The sequence below is a fragment of the Ictalurus punctatus genome, chromosome 27 (assembly GCF_001660625.3).
Source record: "Ictalurus punctatus breed USDA103 chromosome 27, Coco_2.0, whole genome shotgun sequence".
NCBI classification, from domain to species: domain Eukaryota; kingdom Metazoa; phylum Chordata; class Actinopteri; order Siluriformes; family Ictaluridae; genus Ictalurus; species Ictalurus punctatus.
Genome location: NC_030442.2, coordinates 47,944 through 68,367, shown reverse-complemented (window position 1 = coordinate 68,367; position 20,424 = coordinate 47,944). Strand labels below are relative to the sequence as shown.

At 38.8% G+C, this 20,424-nt stretch overlaps 1 protein-coding gene across 3 annotated transcripts; it reads left to right on the top strand.

Annotated features, from left to right (window-relative positions):
• Positions 1 to 8,300: 8,300 nt before the first annotated feature.
• On the top strand, positions 8,301 to 19,957 carry slc8b1 (solute carrier family 8 member B1). Of its 3 annotated transcripts, none has more exons than XM_047151717.2 (14): positions 8,301 to 8,880; positions 9,168 to 9,320; positions 9,519 to 9,571; positions 10,965 to 11,022; positions 11,487 to 11,592; positions 11,726 to 11,893; positions 12,010 to 12,126; positions 16,617 to 16,747; positions 16,916 to 17,057; positions 17,305 to 17,426; positions 18,319 to 18,472; positions 18,705 to 18,785; positions 18,890 to 18,959; positions 19,436 to 19,573. In XM_047151717.2, the coding sequence occupies exons 1-13, from the start codon at positions 8,713 to 8,715 to the stop codon at positions 18,955 to 18,957; spliced, it is 1,521 nt and encodes a 506-aa protein (XP_047007673.1). In that variant the 5' UTR covers positions 8,301 to 8,712; the 3' UTR covers positions 18,958 to 18,959; positions 19,436 to 19,573. The 3 variants fall into 3 exon arrangements, with proteins under 3 accessions (XP_047007673.1, XP_017314252.1, XP_017314255.1); XM_017458763.3 differs by having other exon boundaries at positions 8,305 to 8,880; positions 18,895 to 18,959; positions 19,436 to 19,957; XM_017458766.3 differs by having other exon boundaries at positions 8,776 to 8,907; positions 18,895 to 18,959; positions 19,436 to 19,957.
• The last annotated feature ends 467 nt before the right edge of the window (positions 19,958 to 20,424 follow it).

Below are 20,424 nucleotides of genomic sequence, written 5' to 3'. Positions count from 1 at the left end.
ATGGTAAATGGTCTGCACTTATCACTTTACACATTTAGTGGTTTAACCACATTTAGTGGTTCCAAAGTGCTTTACACCATGCCTCATTCACCCATTCACACACTCACTCACACACCAATGGTGGCAGAGCTGCCATGCAAGTCGCTAACTTGCCATCGGGAGCAGCTTGGGGTTCAGTGTCTTAACCAAGGACACTTCGGCATGTGGAGTCATGTGGGCCAGGAATTGAAACCTATGATTAGTGGACAACCTGCTCTACCACCTAAGCCACAGCTGCCCTGTGCAAATTTCTGTACAAATGAAACGCAAAATTTACTTTCATCTGAAAAGAGGACTTTGCACCACTGACCAACAGTGTTTTTAGTAAAAAGGTGTTTTGACTTAATTAGCTGATTACAGATCTTCTCAGGTCAACATTGCTGTATTATAAATTCTTTATTTTAATATTTTTGAGATACTGGATTTTTCCAGTATCTCATTTCCATGAGCTATAAGCCACAATCATCAACATTAAAACAAAAAAGGCTTGAAATATTTCACTTTACGTGTAATGAATCTAGATCAGGGGTCTCAAACTCAAATTGCCCTGGGGCCACTTTTGGTACTGTCATCGCATAGGTGGGCCGCAAAAGCATTAAAATACTCCAAGAAAGTGCAATATTCTCAATTTTTAAATTTTATTTCCATCTATCCATCCATCCATCTTCAACCGCTTACTCCTTTTCAGGGTCACGGGGGAACCTGGAACCTATCCCAGGAAGCATCGGGCACAAGGCGGGGTACACCCTGGACAGGGTGCCAGTCCATCACAGGGCACAATCTCTCTCACACACACACACACACACACACACACACACACACACACACACACACACACACACACACACACTCACTCTCATTCATACACCATAACCATACCATAACAATAACTTGGTCCACAAGAGATCTGCATGATGGGAACTTCAGGTTAAGGATGTTTAGCTCATGTGTTATGTCCACTAGGAAGACAAGATCTATCACCCATTTTGAATCATGAAATTCATGAACATCCATTCTGCCATCTTCCATGAATCTCTTCACCTCTGTTCTTAACTCAAAGAATCTCTTCAGAACATTTCCCCTGCTGAGCCAGCGCACCTCAGTAAAAGTACATCACCATATGCTGACTCAATTTCTTGCAAAAAGGCCCTGAACTGGCGGTGCTGCAAACCCCTGGATCTGATATAATTAATACATTTCAGGACAACAGACATGACATGTTCATATTTCAGGCTTTCGCTGCACAGTGCCTGTTGGTGTATAATGCAGTGTAGAACAACTGTTGGACCTGCTTTTTCCTCTTCTAATTTTCTTTGTGCCAGCGCAACCAGTCCGTTTTTTTCTGCCCGTCATAGAAGGGGCTCCGTAGGTTGTAATGCCTACCAGTCGGCTCCATGGTAAACGACCACGCTCAAACGCGTCACACAGCTCCTGTAAAATATCCTTGGATGTGGTGCGGCCGTGCATTGAACACAAACTTAGCAACTCTTCTGTCACTTCGAACTTCTCATTAATACCCCTTATGAAAATTGTGAGCTGAGCATTGTCAGTTTTATCTGTGCTTTCATCAAGTGCCACAGAGTATGCAGTGAAAGCTTTAACTTTATAGACCATCTATATATTTCCAGATTTCTTGAGTTAATACTGATGTCTGGTGAAAATTTCATGTGAATAACCTCATTGAAAATATACTGACTGAAAAAAATGTTGGTGCGTTCAATACTTCTTTCCCCCCACTCTATGAATGTTTCAGTTCACATTAAATATAAAATAATCCTGCTCTCATTTAAATCACTTCACAGTTTGGCACCTTTCTATCTTAGAGAATTGCTTCTCCCCTACAACCCGACCTGCTCTTTCAGGTCCTCAGACTTCTCTCTGTCCCTAGATTTCATCTCTCAACAGTGGGTGGCAAGTCTTTCAGTGTTGTAGCACCTAAGATCTGAAATTCTCTCCCTCTCACTCTTCGCAGCATCACATCAATCTCAAAGTTCAACTCCCAATTAAAAACTATCTGTTTCTCAGTGTTACCTGTCTTAATCTGTTATAATGCATTTTCTCAGACTGTACTGTGTATTTCTTTTCTGTGTTTGGTTGCACATTGTTTTTCACATTGTGTGTTTGTCCATGATTGTATCATTGTATTGTAAAGTATCCTTGAGCTCTGGAAAGGCGCTATTTAAATTAAACATATTATTATAATTAATATAACATTCCACTTTTGGAATTAAATTACAGAAAAAATGTACTTTTCCATGATATTCACATTTTTTGAGATGCACCTGTACCTTGTACAACTCATCAAACTTAATTTGACAGGTCTAGATCAAAGGTCAATCATAATGATTGACAGGTCAAGGTCAAAGGTCATCCAAATTTGACAGGCATATGTCAAAGATCAATCATAATTATTGACAGATGTCGTTTAAAGTTTAATGATCAAAAGGGGTGTTTCCACATCCATCCATCCATCTTCTATATCTTATCTTAGCTTATTCTTTTCAGGGTCACAGGAAACCTGGAGCCTATCCCAGGGAGCATCGGGTACAGGGCAGGGTACACCCTGGACAGGGTGCCAATCCATTGCAGAGCACAATCACATACACAATCACACACCCATTCATACACTACAGACACTTTAGATATGCCAATCAGCCTACCATGCATGTCTTTAGACTGGGGAGGAAACCAGAGTACCCGGAGGAAACCCCCGCAGAAGGGGGAGAACATGCAAACTCCACACACACAGGGCCACAGTGAGAATCAAACCCCCGACCCTGGAGGTGTGAGGCGAACGTGCTGTTTCTGGTTTCTCATTCTCGATTTTTGTCTTGCCTCGTTTATGCCTGTTTGCTGATCATCTGACCCACTGCCTGTTTTTGACCATGCTATTGTCTTATGATTTGGATTTGTCTACTGGTCTTTCTTTATTAAAAGTTCTTATCTGCAGTTGCATCCATTCTAACCTTCATTACATGGAATACGTGACAGAATACTTCACCCTAGCATGGATACAGCAGGAAGACGGAGGAGACGTCACACTAAGGAAACCAAGCGAACCATCCCAGCTTATGGTTAAAATTGTATTCAAGCTTAAAAAGGTATATTCTATTCAATTCAATTCAATTTTATTTGTATAGCGCTTTTTACAATAGACATTGTCTCAAAGCAGCTTTACAGAAATATCAACATGGTATACAGATATTAAAGGTGCCAATTTATCCCAACTGAGCAAGCCACTGAGTGGCGACGGTGGCAAGGAAAAACTCCCTAAGATGTTTTAAGAGGAAGAAACCTTGAGAGGAAACCGACTCAGAAGGGAACCCATCCTCATCTGGGTAACAACAGATATTGTGAAAAAGTTCATTATGGATTTATATGAAGTCTGTATGGCGTTAAGAGCAGCCGTAGTCCCAGCAGTCTGGAATATTCCAATGCTACAGTGCTTCAGGGCCCATGCTATTCTGATTTTCTGTGTACCTGCCTGTGAGGAAATGTTACTGGAATGGAATTTATTTTAAAATAATAGGCTGGTAGTACCAACCCACTATTATACAGAAACTAGAGTTAGGTTCTTAATTAATGGTGGTGTTAGATCAAGATATGGCCAACCACAAAAGGGAAGGATCCGGTCAATGACCTCAGTTTTTCCGGCCAATTCAATTTTATTTGTATAGCACTTTTAACAATGAACATTGTCCAAAAGCAGCTTTACAGAAATATATAAACTCAGGACATATATTTTAAATGTATGAATTTATCCCTAATGACCAGCCAGAGGTGATAGTGGCAAGGGAAAACTCCCTGAGATGATATGAAGAAGAAACCTTGAGACCTTCAAAAGGGAACCCATCCTCATCTGGGTGACACTAGCTAGTGTGATTATAAATAAATACACCCCTTCTATAAATGTGCTAATACTACATGCTCAAATAGTGCAGTTGTGTAACCAGGAAAATTCATTAGTTTCTACATGGTCTGTTTTGTTGAACTTATCCACTGTTCACTGATGGAGACTTGAGCGCAAAACTGTTTGTGGCAATTGCAGTTCTAAAGCTATCATAGCATAACTAACCCATAACCCATACCCATCTTTATGGTTTTTAAGTGGTACCGTCCTCAGTAATCTCAATGATCTTTAGGCTACACCATGTGGGGACATCCTCAGCAGCAGCATGTGACTTCCAGCTGATGAGGACTCCATCCAGTAGGGCATCAGGATGGACCAGACATCCATGGTTAGGGGAGCGACAGCATCCAAACATCCCAGTTCACTACAACACTCCATGCCTGTGAGCCCTCTAGATCTGCGCCTTTACCCAAGAAAAAAGACTATTCCCAAAAGGCTTGATTAACAAATGTTTTCAGCCTGGATTTAAAGACTGAGACTGTGTCTGAGTCCTGAAACCTAATTGGAAGGCTGTTCCATAACTGTGGGGCTTTGTAAAAGAAAGTTCTTCCCCCTGATGTAGCCTTCGCTATTCCAGGCACCAACCTGCACTTTTTGATTAAAGTAGGCGTGGCGGATCATAAAAGACCAAATGTTCACTCCGGTACTGTGGCGTGAGACCATTTAGTGCTTTATAGTTCGATGTAAAATTTCACTGTGAGCCAATGCAGTGTGGATAAGATCGGGGTGATGTGGTCGTATCTTCTGGTTCTAGTAAGGACTCTAGCAGCTGCATTCTGGACTAACTGGAGTTTGTTTATACTCCTACTGGAACATCCAGACAGTAAGGCATTACAGTAATCTAGACTAGAGGTGACGAAAGCATGAACTAATATTTCTGCATCATGTAGTGACAATATAATAATGAGTCTCTATTGGTCACATATACATTAGAGCACAGTGAAATTGTTTTCTTCACATACCCCAGCCTGTCAGGAAACTGGGGTCAGAGCACAGGGTCAGCCATGATACAGTGCCCCTGGAGCAGAGAGGGTTACAGACCTTGCTCAAGGGCCCAACAGTGGCAGCTTGGTAGTACTGGGGCTTGAACCCCCAACCTGCCGATCAGTAACCCAGAGCCTTAACCGCTAAGCCACCACAGATAATATTATCTCCATGAGCAGCAAATGATAGACCAGAGTCAATAATTACTCCAAGGTCTTTTACTGCTGTACAGGATGAAACAGAAAGTCCAACCAGAGTTACTATGAGATCAGAAAGATTACTTATAGCTACACGTGGTCCTAGTAGAAGGTCTTCTGTCTTATCAGAATTAAGTAAAAGGAAGTTAATAAGCATCCAACTTTATTAAGTTGCTGTCTGTCCTCTGGCTTCGCTGAAACATACAGCTGTGTATCATCAGCATAACAGTGGAAGCTAATACCATGTTTACGAATATTTTGACCTAGGTGTGTGCAAATTTCTCTATTTACAGATTTTTATACTCATTCACTTTCTTGCCTTCCATATGCTTTTCTTTTTTGGCAGTGCTCTCTACCAATCAAGTGGGAATGTCACATTATTTGTAGTAATAATTTTATATCTTGGCATTTTTCATAATACAGATGGTCTCAAATCAGTTTAGCAAACTGAATCAATGTAGTAACCACCAGTTAGCAAGCCAAGTGTCCCAGTGACAAAGAAAAATGCATGAAAAATATTCTTTTCCTGAAAAAAATAAAAATAAAAATAAAAATACATATATATATATATATATATATATATATATATATATATATATATATATATAAATATATATATATATATATATATATATATATATATATATATATATATAATATATATATATATATATATATATATATATATATATATAATATATATATATATATATATATATATATATATATATATAATATATATATATATATATAATTATTAAAGATCAGAGCATTTTCTCATGACATAGAAAATAGACATGGAATAAATTAAATTTTAATTCTACATTTTTGTTTGCTGTTAACTGAAAAACAAAACAGTAATAGCATAACAGTTTTACAGGGTCACCCAAAAGTCTCCATACATAGTGGAAATTAACACTTTTTTTATCAAAATGCAGCATTATTAACAAAGCATCCTCTACATGATTGCCATGTCTTTGTAAACATACATGGAGTCATCTTTCCCAATCATCATAATATAAGTATGAAAATTTTGTAAGACATTTTGCTAAAAGTATTAATTACCCCTATGTATAGAGACCTGTTGAGAATGACATTTATGCAAACTTCATAACAGTAAAAATAAACATTTACTTCCAGTCATGATGATACTTGTTACTGAGAAACTTTAAAATAGAAATTGCCTTGCATATAAACAAATGAGTGAACAGACACTCTAAAATTAGGGTGTCAGAATTTGTAGCGCTGTCAACACCAGTCAAATTTAGCACATGTATGTGTTGTTGCCTCAGCCTAGATCTTCTTGAGGTAATTTAAGAATGTCACAGTGAAGGACAAGAGCAAGAAAAGGAGGCATGACCATAGAAAGAGGGCCAAGGATGTATCTTAGCTACAGCTGCTTTAAAATTTCATGAGTGACTGGTGGTTCTACAAAAACCTAGAATTAAATTTGTACTCAAAAGGAAATCTACTGCAATTCCAGGGACTGAGGATGGGCATTTTAAGTTATTTTATAGTCAAATCCTTGTAACAGATGAAAAATTGATTACTCAATACATACATAGGCAGTCTGCATTTGTGTGAAATTATTATTGCTATATTTAACTGTATTTACAGTGGATATTTAAAAACGTCTACATACCCATTATAAAATTTAAGATTTCTGTGATGTAAAAAAAATAGAAACCACAATAAATCATGTAATATTTTCACCTTTAATGTGATACAGCTAAACTAACACTTTGTTAAAGCACCTTTTGCTTGTAATACAGCGTTCGGTCTTTGTGGGTAATATTCTACCAACTTGGTAGAAAGGTGTGCCTTGACTTGTCAATTTTATTACACAGTGGGAGGAGGAGGGGCTGCAGCGGGGTGTATTTTGAGTGAAAGGATGTATACGTTGTATTTGCATTCTATCAAAAATAAACACTTTAAAGTTTTCAGTGATTTCATATTTTTTTAACGTTATAATTCAAGCACTTTTTTTAAAAACCACTAGATAAAAAATAGCTATTTTCAAGGTTTTCCAGTACTTAAATTTAAAAAAGCCAAATTCAAGCACTTCAATATGGGGTAAGAATTGTTTCATATTTCTAAATAAATAGATTATGATCCACAAATAAATGTAGTGAGATTCACAAAAATTAAACAACTTCACAAATAAATATAATGAGATTCACAAATATATGTTAGAAGTTTCACAAAAAAATAAAATTCACAAATAAATAAAATGAGATGCAAAAAAAAAAAACCACACAAACACAACTCTGCCTGGCATTCATTTGAGAATGGATCCTGTGAATTAGTGGATCGCTGCACGCATTTGTGGGTTTTGAAACATTTCTAGCGTCAAGAGTGCACACAAATCCACAAATAGTGGATTTGTTCACTCAGAATTTGGACACCACTACAAAATAGCCGACACCCTATATAGTGCACTATCAGGTCAGTTATAGCAGAATTAATGTAAATTTGACACGAAACCCCTGTGATCTAACCCCAAACATCAAGCACTTTATACTAAACCTGTGAGCAACTTCCTCTTCCAAACCAACAGATGGCGCGATCGGTCAATTTACACTAGTCTCCTGAGGGAAGCACAAACTTGCAAAGCAGATCCTGTTTATCCAAGATTTAATACTTAAAAAGCGACTCGCTGTCTTCCGCGATTTTTTTTTTTTTATTGACTCGCGTACACGGAAAAATCTTGCCGGAAGCAGTACGCCATGCGGGTATTTCTCGCCTAATGAGAATTCTGACATACTACCCCTCTGGCGTACTGCTTTTCGCCTACTGTGTAGTAGGATAGTACGCGATTTCGGACGCAGCCCCTGTAAAAACAAACAAACAAACAAAAAAATAACTGTAAGCCAAAAAGTGACGTAAGCCAACAAGTGACGTCATCTTGGTGAATCGAATCTTTTTTTTATCGAAAGAGATTAATTTACTAGCCCTCTATGTAAATTGACTCATTGAATAATTTACTATGTTTTCCCCACTCAAAGCAGATCTACATTTTTTATTATTTAATTTCTGCAGGTGTGCAGCAGTCCTTCAGGAATGATAAAATCCTGCAGGATTTTCCCTTGTGCAGCAAGTGTGCTGGACATTCCTGCATGATTATATTGTGCAGAAGGCTCCATTCTACACCTGATAGGAATATTCTGTAAAGTTTGTCAACGTGTCCTGTAGGATTTCATCATTCCTGCAGGATTCTTACACTGAAACGATGTTTGATTTTTTATTTATTTTTATTTTTTTTTATCAAATGACACTGCTGCAAGAGTTTTATAAAGATTAATACATGGGAGTCGGTTCGTTCGCAAACGACACATCACTCATTCCCAGGCGAAAATTCGCATTTTTTGTGATCTATGTCCAAAACTGCATGCCACCCTAAATTATAGCTCGACATAAAGCTCTTGTTACCTTAACGAAACGTCCTTCACAGATTATTAACATATTCAGATTGGAAAACGGATGTAGTCAATAGTCATTGCGATATATCAGAGTCCGGTAGAGGAAGTGAATCATAAGCAATGCTGGTCCCGCTGTAGTGGTTCGAGGAGACCGCGTTTAGGAATGACAGCTGTGTGTTTGATCGCGGCGCTGACTCTTGCTCTGAAACCAGAACATGTTATCTGTGAGAAATGGACTTCTGTGTCAGTAAACAGCACTTCACTGGAACCCGACCGGAATCTCAGTGCAGTTACAGAGACTTCGTCTGTACTGAACAGCAATGAGGACGAGGTATGCTAGGCACGTGACTGAACTACGGTAAAAAATACGTCATGATAAAAGTATTGTAAAATTTTATAAATAAAACGTATTTTCTCGACGTGTGCTGTCGCCTGATTAGATGGACGAAATTAAGATTTTATGTGCTTAAAAAATCTGCACAGCGTGACGCGATTAACGGTGTTATATAAACTCGCGGATTAGGTATTTTTGAGACTAAAGTTTATGACCATGAGTTTGTTTATTAATGCGTTGTCAAGACTTGACTGTGTCTGTACCTGTGTTACCTGTGTTATCAGTGTGACAAGGTGATGACACTGCCTGCCAGCCAGCGCTGCGAGTTTGTTCTGAACACCACAGACTGCCATGTGGAGGGTGGCTTTATTAATTACCCCTGGATCACTTTTTGCTTGTTTCCTGCTAAACTCTTGCCTCTTGCTATTTTTTTATATGTAAGTACGCCCAAAGTTTGCTAACAAGCATCACACACACGACTGTTGAGAAGTCTAAGTTGAGTATGTGGGAGGGACAGAGTCAAATAAACACAAACCAGAAAGTCCTGTATTCTGTATAGTCCTGAAATGGTTATAATAATGAGCTAATTAAATAATAACTAATTGTTTCTCCCTTCTGTTTGCTTCCCCTTCCAGGTTCTGTGGTTGTTGATTTTGTTCCTGATTCTTGGACTGATTGCATCAGAGTTGTTAGTTTTGTTCTCAACTTTTAAGCAAGGTTATTATGTGCATAGAAGGGTAATCACTGCTTTAAAGAGTGTTGTTGAACAAGGTGTGTTAACATGTGTAGCATAAGGATGATGGACATTTCCATTTATCTTTCACCCTGATGTCCTCGTTACATAAAAAAAAAATAAAAAAAACTGTTGCTGTCATCATAATCTTCCAGCTGAGATTAAACCCATGACCAGTCATTATCTGCTGAACTATGACCCCAGATGGTATTCACACGTTCTCGGGTCTGAGAAAAGAGCATCTACAGTACTTTGCTCTGCAGCAGCTGCTTGATCACTTCTGACCTGTTAACAAAGCAAATAATCATGTATTTCCTCAACTGCTCTAAACTTAAAATGAGCTGAGGTGGTGTTTTTTGTACAGTAGTCACTGATCTGCCTCATGTTCAGTCATGGCTTTTTATCACCTGCAGACAGTCCATCTATCAGAACCCTGTCTTGTGTCCCAGTAGGAAGGGGAAGTTGTGGTTGATGCATTCTGATGAACTGCATGTACACTTTCGCTTAGCAAAGTTGCATTTAAAGGCAAAAAGTTGTTTTTTTTATTCTTAGGGGGTATGGGTGTGTGATGTGAAATGAAAAGGAATGCATTTTTAACTGAATAGTACTATTTCAATGGTGAAAATGAAACTTGACCCTTAACTTGACAGAATAAAAAAAAAAAAGTCTGTAAAGGATACATTCTGCGTTCGACTTAAGGTTGCAACTCGTAATTCTACACTTCCAATCAGTAAAAGCCAAAGAAAACATCCCCTTAACTCCAAGTTCCAACTTGTCAACTTGAGGTAGGATTCTCAAGTATGAGTTCCTTCCCAGTTTACAGAGTGATGTCAAATTAAGTAGCACTTTAATGAGTTCTACTATATACTGTTTAAACAAGTATTTGCTTTAAATCAATCGACAAATAGACATATTTGCTTGTTAAATCTAAAACACTAACTATACAACTCCCTGTTTTGAGGAGGTTAATATACATCACTTATCAAAGTTAGTTGGCTAGTTTGTAGCTATCAAAAAATGAACACTTCGCAAGTTGAAAATATTGAAGTGGAAATTACATCATTTCGTGTTTTTTGGACACGGAGTCCTCCAGAACCAGGGTTAGGATACTGTGCCCTTACACTTGACCACATTAAGATATTTCCTTTTTGTATCAAATTACACTGCTGTAAGAGTTAGAAAAAGAAAAGGCTCATTCTGATTAACTGCATGTGCATAAATGTTGCATGGGTGTGTGAAATATAATGAAAAGGAATGATTTTTATTGAATAGCACTATTGGTTATTTTTAAAGGCTGTTTGAGTATGCATTATAAAAATATGAATTGTTTCATTGTTTTATTTTGTAGTTTTTGTCCCAACCTCTCTGCAATCTCCTCCACTTTGAGGCTGACACATAATGTGGCTGTATCCTTGACCGTGTTGGTACTCAACCATATCCTTGAGATGAGTTATTCAGTTCTCTCTGGTTTTACATAGAGCGTAGTGCAACAGTCAGATAAGAAAATAATATATATCATGTTTGGAGAGTAAAACTTAATTTGATTATTATCTTGAGGAGTATAAGTAGCCATGGTAGTTTTGCACATTCCTGCTCTTACAGAAAACTTTGTAGGGGGAAAACTGAAAATTACATTTCTGGAATGTGAAAAGCTTCATCACTTTTTAAAAAGGTCTTTTAAGCTCTCGAGTCTATATTGTTCTTGAACTTAAACTCAAAGCATAAATGCATTTATAGATCTCATTTGTATTAGTAGTTGTATTAATAATTATTGGGCTGAATTCTGTCAAAACAGATCCAATGCTTTGGGTGTGACACTACTTTTATGCTAGGAACATGTGTGCTTTTCCATAACGGCACTGGTGTGCAGGGTGTGACATTTTTAGCCCTTGGTAATGGGGCTCCGGATGTGTTCAGTGCCATGGCTGCTTTCTCGCGTCCACAGACAGCTGGTCTGGCCATTGGAGCTTTGTTTGGTAAGACTTCAGAATGCATTGTATTGTTATGATCTCAGCATTCTACTTTAAAACATACAGATGTATTAAAAAGGACAATTCTAGGCTGTAAGTAATGGTCATATTTAGCTTACTGTATATTTCTGTCTCTAAGGGGCAGGCATCTTTGTGACCACAGTGGTGGCTGGGAGTGTTGCCCTGGTGAAGCCTTTCACTGTGGCGTCTCGCCCCTTCCTGCGTGATGTCATCTTCTACATGGCAGCTGTCTTCTGGACTTTCAACATTCTTTATAAGAGAGAGATTTTACTGCAAGAAGCCCTAGGTCTGCTTCTCTGATTGTTTTTGTTTCCACATTTCCTCAAAGTAGTTTCTAATGGTTATGTTTAATTACTGCATGGACTTGTGGTATGATGTGGATCCCTCTGTCCCATCCTGCAGGATATCTGGGACTGTACTTGCTGTATGTTATAACTGTGGTGGTGAGTGCATATATTTATAACCGCCAGTCACGCTCCCTCAGTGAACCACTACTGAACTCTACAGAGTTTAGCCAAGGTGAGGAAAGCCTGCTTCATAAATTAATATTTTCTAACTGCTGAATAGTATACACTATATGACCAAAAGTATGTGGACGCCTGACCATCACACTCCTATGCGGGTCTTCCCCAAACCAATGCCACGAAGTTGGAAGCACCCAATTGTCTAGAATGTCTTTGTATACTGCAGCATTAAGATTTCCCTTCACTAGAACTAAAGGGTCCTAAACATGTTCCAGCATGACACTCGAGTGGCCCAAGCCCTGACATCAACCCCACTGACCACCTCTGGGATGAATTGGAACATGGACCATGCACCACACCTTGACATCTTGACATTGACCACTTGACATCAGTGCCAAACCTCACTAATGCTCTTGTGGCTGTATAAGCATAAATCCCCACAACCATGTTCCATAATTTAGGAGAAAGTCTTACCAAAAGAGTGGAGGTTATTATAACAGCAAGTTGTATTGGCAAATGATCAGTAACCTTTATTTAAACGTTGCTTATTTAATCATCGACCCGTATTTAATCGTTGTTTTATTGCAATGTCTGATATTTAAACCTTGGGTTAATGTTAGCAGAGAAATGTCATGCTGGTTTCAAAAAGTGAAGCAAAGCTTTCTTGAGTTGTCCATGTACAATTATCACTTATACAGTATCTATCTATCTATCTATCTATCTCTCTCTCTCTCTCTCTCTCTCTCTCTCTCTCTCTCTCTCTCTCTATATATATATATATATATATATATATATATATATATATATATATATATATATATATATATATATATATATATAACAACATACTGTATATAACAAATAAGATGAGATATCTGTGGGGGTCTTAAGCTCTTCTTAGCATTCATAAAAAAAAGACTTATTAATAGACCGTGGATTTATACAGTGCTGTGAAACAGTATTTGGCTCCTGCTGATTTCCTCTATTTCTGCACATTTCTTACACTAATTGGTTTCCGATTCTCATAAAAAATTTAATATAAGACAAGGAGAACGTGAAACACAAAACACCATTTCTTAATGATCATTTCATTTAAAGGTTATGCAAAACTGGTATCGCTGATGTGAAAAAATAATTCCCCCTAAACTTAACTGTTTATGCCATCTTTAGCCGCAGTGACAACTAAATAGCTTAATAAATGGCTTCCGGTTACGGGAGCTTAGTCTTTCACATAGGGGAATTTTGGTCAACTCTTGTTTGCAGAATTGCGTCAAGTTGAGTGGGTTTTTGTCACTCCTCTATATAGCTTGTATACATTGGAACGAAATAACGTTTCTTCAGGACCATGGTGCAACACAGAACAGTACGCAAGACTACATAACGTGCAAACACACAACAGTGTGAGATGAGTGTAGAACAATAAATACACAGGAAAATAGATACACAGATCATGGAGTGTAAACTGTAAACATGGACTGTAAACAGGAGAACCCAACTGGACCACTCACCTCTGCACATCAACGGGACATCTTTGGAGAGACTCACAGCTCCAAGTTTCTTGGTGTGCACATGACTGAGGACCTCTCCTGGACCCTCACCACCACCTACCTAGTCAAGAAGGCCCAGCAGCATGTCCACTTCCTGCGGAGCCTGAAGAGAGCCAAACTCCCCCCTCCTATCCTCATCTCCTTCTACAGAGGGATGATAGAGAGTGTCCTTACCAGCTGTCTCACTGTGTGGTACGGTAACTGCACAGCCTCCAGCAGTTACAAGACCCTACAGCAAATTGTGAGGACAGCTGAAAAGATCATCTTTGTCTCCCTACCCACCACTGACACCACCTTCAACAACTGCTGCATCTGCAAAGCCACCAGTATTACGGACAACCCCTCTCACCCCTTTCATGGACTTTTCACCCCCCTGCTGTCTGGCAGAAGGTACAGGAGCATCTGTGGCACCATCAGTAGACTCTGCAACACTTTCTTCGCGGAGACAGTCCGATTACTCAACACCCTGCTGCCTCCCAACGCTTACCTGGGCTAGCCGAATACCTAACCCAGTAAAACTCAGTACTACTGCACACTGCACTTTACATAGCATCTGTCACTTTATACTGTGGAACTTGTTTTTGCTAGTATACTTGTGCTGCTACATTACACAATAGCTTACAGTTACAGTCCATGTATTTACTCTCCTGTGTATTTATTGTTTTGTTCTGTGTATTTATTGTTTTGCACTCATCTCAGACTGTTGTGTATTTGAACTTTATGTAGTCTTGCGTAGTGTTCTGTGTTGCGCCATGGTCCTGAAGAAACCTCATTTCATTCCATTGTATACAAGCTATATCAATTTATTTGTATAGCGCTTTTTACAATAGAAATTATATATAGAGGAATGACAATAAAAACCCACTTGACTTGACTAAGGCGGCAGTTACTTTTTCACGCAGGGCCAGTTGGTGTTGGATAACATTTTTCTTTCAATAAATGAAATGATCATTTAAAAATTTTATTTTGTGTTTACTCAGCTTGTCTTTGTCTTGATGTTAATCTGAACAGTTACAGTATCTCACAAAAGTGAGTACACCCCTCACATTTTTGTAAATATTTGATTATATCTTTTCATGTGACAACACTGAAGAAATGACACTTTGCTACAATGTAAAGTAGTGAGTGTACAGCTTGTATAACAGTGTAAATTTGCTGTCCCCTCAAAATAACTCAACACACAGCCATTAATGTCTAAACCGCTGGCAACAAAAGTGAGTACACCCCCAAGTGAAAATTGGGGCCAAAGTGTCAATATTTTGTGTGGCCACCATTATTTTCCAGCACCGCCTTAACCCTCTTGGGCATAGAGTTCACAAGAGCTTCACAGGTTGCCACTGGAGTCCTGTTGCACTCCTCCATGACGACATCCAGAGCTGGTGGGTGTTAGAGACCTTGTGCTCCTCCACCTTCCGTTTGAGGATGCCCCACAGATGCTCAATAGGGTTTAGTCCATCACCTTCACCCTCAGCTTCTTTAGCAAAGCAGTGGTCGGCTTGGAGGTGTGTTTGGGGTCGTTATCATGCTGGAATACTGCCCTGCGGCCCAGTCGCCGAAGGGAGGGGATCATGCTCTGCTTCAGTATGTCACAGTACATGTTGCCATTCATGGTTGCCTCAATGAACTGTAGCTCCCCAGTGCCAGCAGCACTCATGCAGCCCCAGACCATGACACTCCAACCACCATGCTTGACTGTAGGCAAGACACACTTGTCTTTGTACTCCTCACCTGGTTGCCACCACACACGCTTGACACCATCTAAACCAAATAAGTTTATCTTGGTCTCATCAGACCACAGGACATGGTTCCAGTAACCCATGTCCTTAGTCTGCTTGTCTTCAGCAAACTGTTTGCGGGCTTTCTTGTGCATCATCTTTAGAAGAGGCTTCCTTCTGGGACGACAGCCATGCAGACCAATTTGATGCAGTGTGTGGCGTATGGTCTGAGCACTGACAGGCTGACCCCCTACCCCTTCAACCTCTGCAGCAATGCTGGCAGCACTCATACGTCTATTCATTGAGGGAACCATGAATGCCAACATGTACTGTGACATACTGAAGCCGAGCATGATCAGTATGCAGTATACTACCATGATAACGACTCCAAACACACCTCCAAGACGACCACTGCCTTGCTAAAGAAGCTGATGGTGAAGGTGAAGGACTGGCCAAGCATGTCTCCAGACCTAAACTCTATTGAGCATCTGTGGGACATCCTCAAATGGAAGGTGGAAGAGCACAAGGTCTCTAACATCCACCAGCTCCATGATGTCATCATGGAGGAGTGGAACAGGACTCCAGTGGCAACCTGTAAAGCTCTGGTGACTTCCATGCCCAAGAGGGTTAAGGCAGTGCTGGAAAATAATGGTGGCTACACAAAATATTGACACTTGGGCACAATTTGGACATTTTCACTTAGGGGTGTACTCACTTCTTTTGCCAGTGGTTTAGACATTAATGTACACTGTTACACAAGCTGTGCACTCACTACTTTACATTGTAGCAAAGTGTTATTTCTTCAGTGTTGTCACATGAAAAGATGTAATCAAATATTTACAAAAATGTGAGGGGTGTACTCACTTTTGTGAGATACTGTATGTCTGACAAATATAGAAGAAATCAGGAAGGGGCAAATACTTTTTTATGGGTATATGCAACCCATAGGCAAGTAGGCATTAACTCTGACTCTAACGTCAGAGTGGATGAGCCTGGCATAAATCACTTATTGACACTCTTAATGCAAACATAGGCCTAAATCTTGCCAACTTTTGGCCAGGTTTGTCCAGGTGTTGTTAAATTTGCAAATTGCCATGCTTTATGCATCTGATCATTATAAATTTTAAACTATGAGAAAACATGTCTGTGGTTTGCTTCCTCTGCCAGTAATATTCACTTACACTGTACTGAATGTTATCACAATTTTGTGTGCAAGGGAAACTGTGGATAACGTGTGTGTGTGTGTGTGTGTGTGTGTGTGTGTGTGTGTGTATTTGTTTCAGAGGAGGAGTATGAGCCTTTGATCTCCTTCACTGAGTCAACCAGTAGCATTTTCCTGAGAGCTATTAACCCCTTAGATTCAAGGAGCTGGAGGAGGATACACTGGGGATGGAAAGTGCTCAAGATCTGTCAGGTTAAATGTATTCACTTGACTTTAGTTGTTTATTTGTTGATTGAATTATTGCGATGTCTTGTTGAGGTGGTTGTTAGCTGTTTTAGGGGACAGTTATCTATGTTTTTTTTGTCAGGTAGTAGTATAACAGCCCAAGATTGTTAATAAAAGCTGTCTACATCACTCTAGCTGCCATTTGAGGTGGTGTTACTGCTGACAGTTCCAGTTGTGGATACTGATAAGAGGGAACATAATTGGAAACGCCCTCTTAACTGTGTGCACCTTATCACTGGGCCATTGGTATGTGTGCTTACCTTCAACTCAGGAACATGTAAGTGTGTCAACATGGGACCAAATACAGCTAACATTTTTCTTAATTGTGAAGCCTATCACTGTTTCATTTTTGGTCATGCAATATTGATTGTATAGAACTATAACACTCAGCCATCCAGTGAGATATTAACCAGTTAAAGCTTAACTCTGCTCTTTTAGAGACAGTTAGTGTACGTAAATGAATGTAAATTGTAAGTGTTCTCTGAATATCAATAAATACTGACTTCTCTCTGTGTATGTTGCAGATGGTCTGTACCTCATTGAGGGAGAATTTCCTGTGTGGCTGCTCACAGCCTTAGTCGGAGCTTTTCTGTCTGGCATAGTCTACTATTCTACTACTAATGAGCATCGTCCTCTTTACCACTTTGTGAGAATTAATTCCAAAATTGTCTTCTTCAGTCCAACATATACAGAGAAAATACAGTTGAACTTTCAACTGAATTGATTAAAAGTATTGATTAATACTTTTAATCAATTCAGTGAGTCTAAGAAAAGTAATTTTACGTAATTCCCAAACGTATAAATCTTAAATATACAGTTCAACAGAATTTTTATTATGTAATGAAACATTTATTGAAACATATTTATTGAAGGTGACAAACACTTTGTGTTCTTCATAAGCATCTGTGACAATCCTGTAATAGTGATTCACAGTCGGCACTGTGTCAGGAGTCTTATTTGGGATTAGTGGGAAATTTTTATGCATATGCTACCTTCATCAAACATCGTCACTCCCGAACTTGAGGCACAAAAGAAGTATAAATTGTCAAGCAGGGGAGCGATAGAGAGCATGAGTGTAAATTAATGGGAGTGAAAGAGTCCTGACAGACTACTGTAAGAGGAAAAATGATTCATGACTGATAGATTTAGCTTTTTTATTGCTGAATATGTGAAATTTATTTCTTTGTAGTTTGTATTCTGTAATTTGATGGAAAGCAGGTGAATGAGAGATGATAGTTAACTGGTTTATCCTTATTTTGGGATTTGTATCATTAGCTGTTTTGGCTAGAATGCTAACACGATTTTGCATATCCCTGATGTTACTGATACTCTAAACTGTATTTTATTCTAGTTACACTGGCTAGGTGGTGGTTATTGCAAGTTGATTGCTATAACATTTTTCTACCATTGTGGGGGAAATTCTGAAATCGTTCATCCTCCAAGTTTAAAAAGTACACTGTTTTTTGTTGAAGTATGTATTGTATGAACTTGTGTTTGTGTAGTATGGCTCATTAATATGTCACGGTGTGTATGTGCAGCTCTTCGCTTTACTGGGATTCATAGTAAGTGCTTTGTGGATCAACACAGTGGCCTCTGAGGTTGTGAGTGTGTTGCACCTGCTGGGGATCGTCCTTCGTTTGAGTAATACTGTACTGGGACTCACACTTCTTGCATGGGGAAACAGCATCGGAGGTACACAAACACTGGTACCTCACACCTGTAAGACTCACTCAACCATACAGACTTAAGTTTTTAAATGCGCTGCTATTTTTCCCCTTCAATTCAGCAGAGTTCAATTTTATCTTATTTTTAAAATACATATCACAAATTCACTTTAATAACAAATTAGCAGAAATCCAGGTCTAGATACTAAATGATGAGACATTAAAATCCCTTGTCTTGGGTGTTGGTTTACTTTCCACAGATTGCTTTGCTGACATCACTATCGCACGGCAGGGCTACCCCCGCATGGCCATTTCCGCCTGCTTCGGAGGCATCATTTTCAGTATCCTTTTAATATAGAAAACTTTCAGCTGTCACTAGTATTTTTTCATTAGCGACTTGCAAATGTCCATTCATTTTTTTAAGTAGACCTTAGCATCTGTCCACCTCAGACATGCTGTTTGGAGTTGGTCTTGGCTGCCTGCTGCAGATGTTCAAAGTTCATGATTTCGTAATGGTACGTCTGATCCACCATGTCTACAGACAAACGTTTTCGTGTGATTGTGTCTTAAATTTTTTTACTTACCCATCCGTTTTTCTTTCAATTATAGTTCATAGTTATATTAATAGAAAAATTAATTTCATATGGACAGTTATCTTGCTTATTTGGAATTTAATCTGTTAAGAGTACAGTAACGCTACCAAAACTCACATAAAATATTTAACTGTACACATTAAATGAACATTTCGGAAATATCCAGCTTGTCCCATTTGCACACTGATGGCCTATTGTCACAGGTTCAGAAAAACTGAAATACTAGTTATTAGATTTTGTGGCTGATTTTCTCCACCTTTAAATGTTGACAGGGTGCATAATGTCTTGAAAATGTATGTAATCATGCATGAAATTAAATATGAAAAATAGCAACCTAATTCAAATAGAAAACTTAAATGACTGCAGGTATGGCTCACATGTCTCTTGTCTGTGCACAGCTGGAATCAGAGGGTTTGCTGTGTTGGGTGCTGGCAGCAGCGTTGGGTCTCTCTCTGGTCTTCTCATTTGTGCTGGTTCCTCTGCAGTGCTTTCACCTGAGTCGAGCCTATGGCATTTTCCTCCTGCTCTTCTATGCCGCCTTTCTCATTATCGCACTCCTCACAGAGTTTGGAAAGATCCACTTGTAAACCTAGCATATACGATGATTGTGTGTATGCAGGAAGGTTACTGTGGACTTTTCCAACAGTCTTAAAGCAGTACAAAATGTCAAAATCGCATGGTCTTTTTAAGCAGTGTGACTGTTGCATCTGGATGATTTAATTTTATTGTAATAAATATGCCGGGGGGGGGGTGAACATGGTGTTTTATCATTATTAGTTAGATGACCATAGTTACTTGTTTTTTATTTTATTTTTAATCTCTTACTGCAACTGTATTACTACTGACAATAGTTTTTGACAGTTTTATGTAGTTGGGAAAACTGAATACTCATTTACCAATAAATTAATTTTATAAATTGATATAGTCAAATTGAATTTGATTATTTAATAAATTAATTAATACATTTTTATCCAGATTAAATGAGGCCTATTTATTCTGAATAGACCATTTTCAGTTGTGGCTAGAAGGCTTGATGCTTGTCATGGTGGTAACGAGGGGTTAAAACAGTTGTGCAGGTGGTGGAATTCTGACAGTGACTGGGAGAGGAGGTTAATGTTTCAATTAGTTATTGCACCACACAGAAAAAAATATTACAGAATTGTTATTAAAAATTTCATGCCTGCTAACCAGCCCATTGTCTGCATCTCAGGGTTGAGGGCCACTGCTGCAAATCATTTGGGACACATCAATAAGATCGTAACATGGAAGGCAAAATCATTTTTGGAGGGCAGATTTCACTTTTCTAGTGGTTTTCACATAGCTAGCTTTAAATATGTGCTCATGAAATCAGACTACATTATGGTCTGCCAAATGCCATAAATGTAAA

Coding starts and splice junctions, on each gene's coding strand:
- slc8b1 (XM_017458763.3), top strand. CDS start 8,713: ATGACAGCTGTGTGTTTGATCGCGGCGCTGACTCTTGCTCTGAAACCA. Junction 11,593..11,725: donor GGCCATTGGAGCTTTGTTTG/GTAAGACTTCAG, acceptor TCTGTCTCTAAG/GGGCAGGCATCTTTGTGACC. Junction 16,748..16,915: donor AAGTGCTCAAGATCTGTCAG/GTTAAATGTATT, acceptor ACATCACTCTAG/CTGCCATTTGAGGTGGTGTT.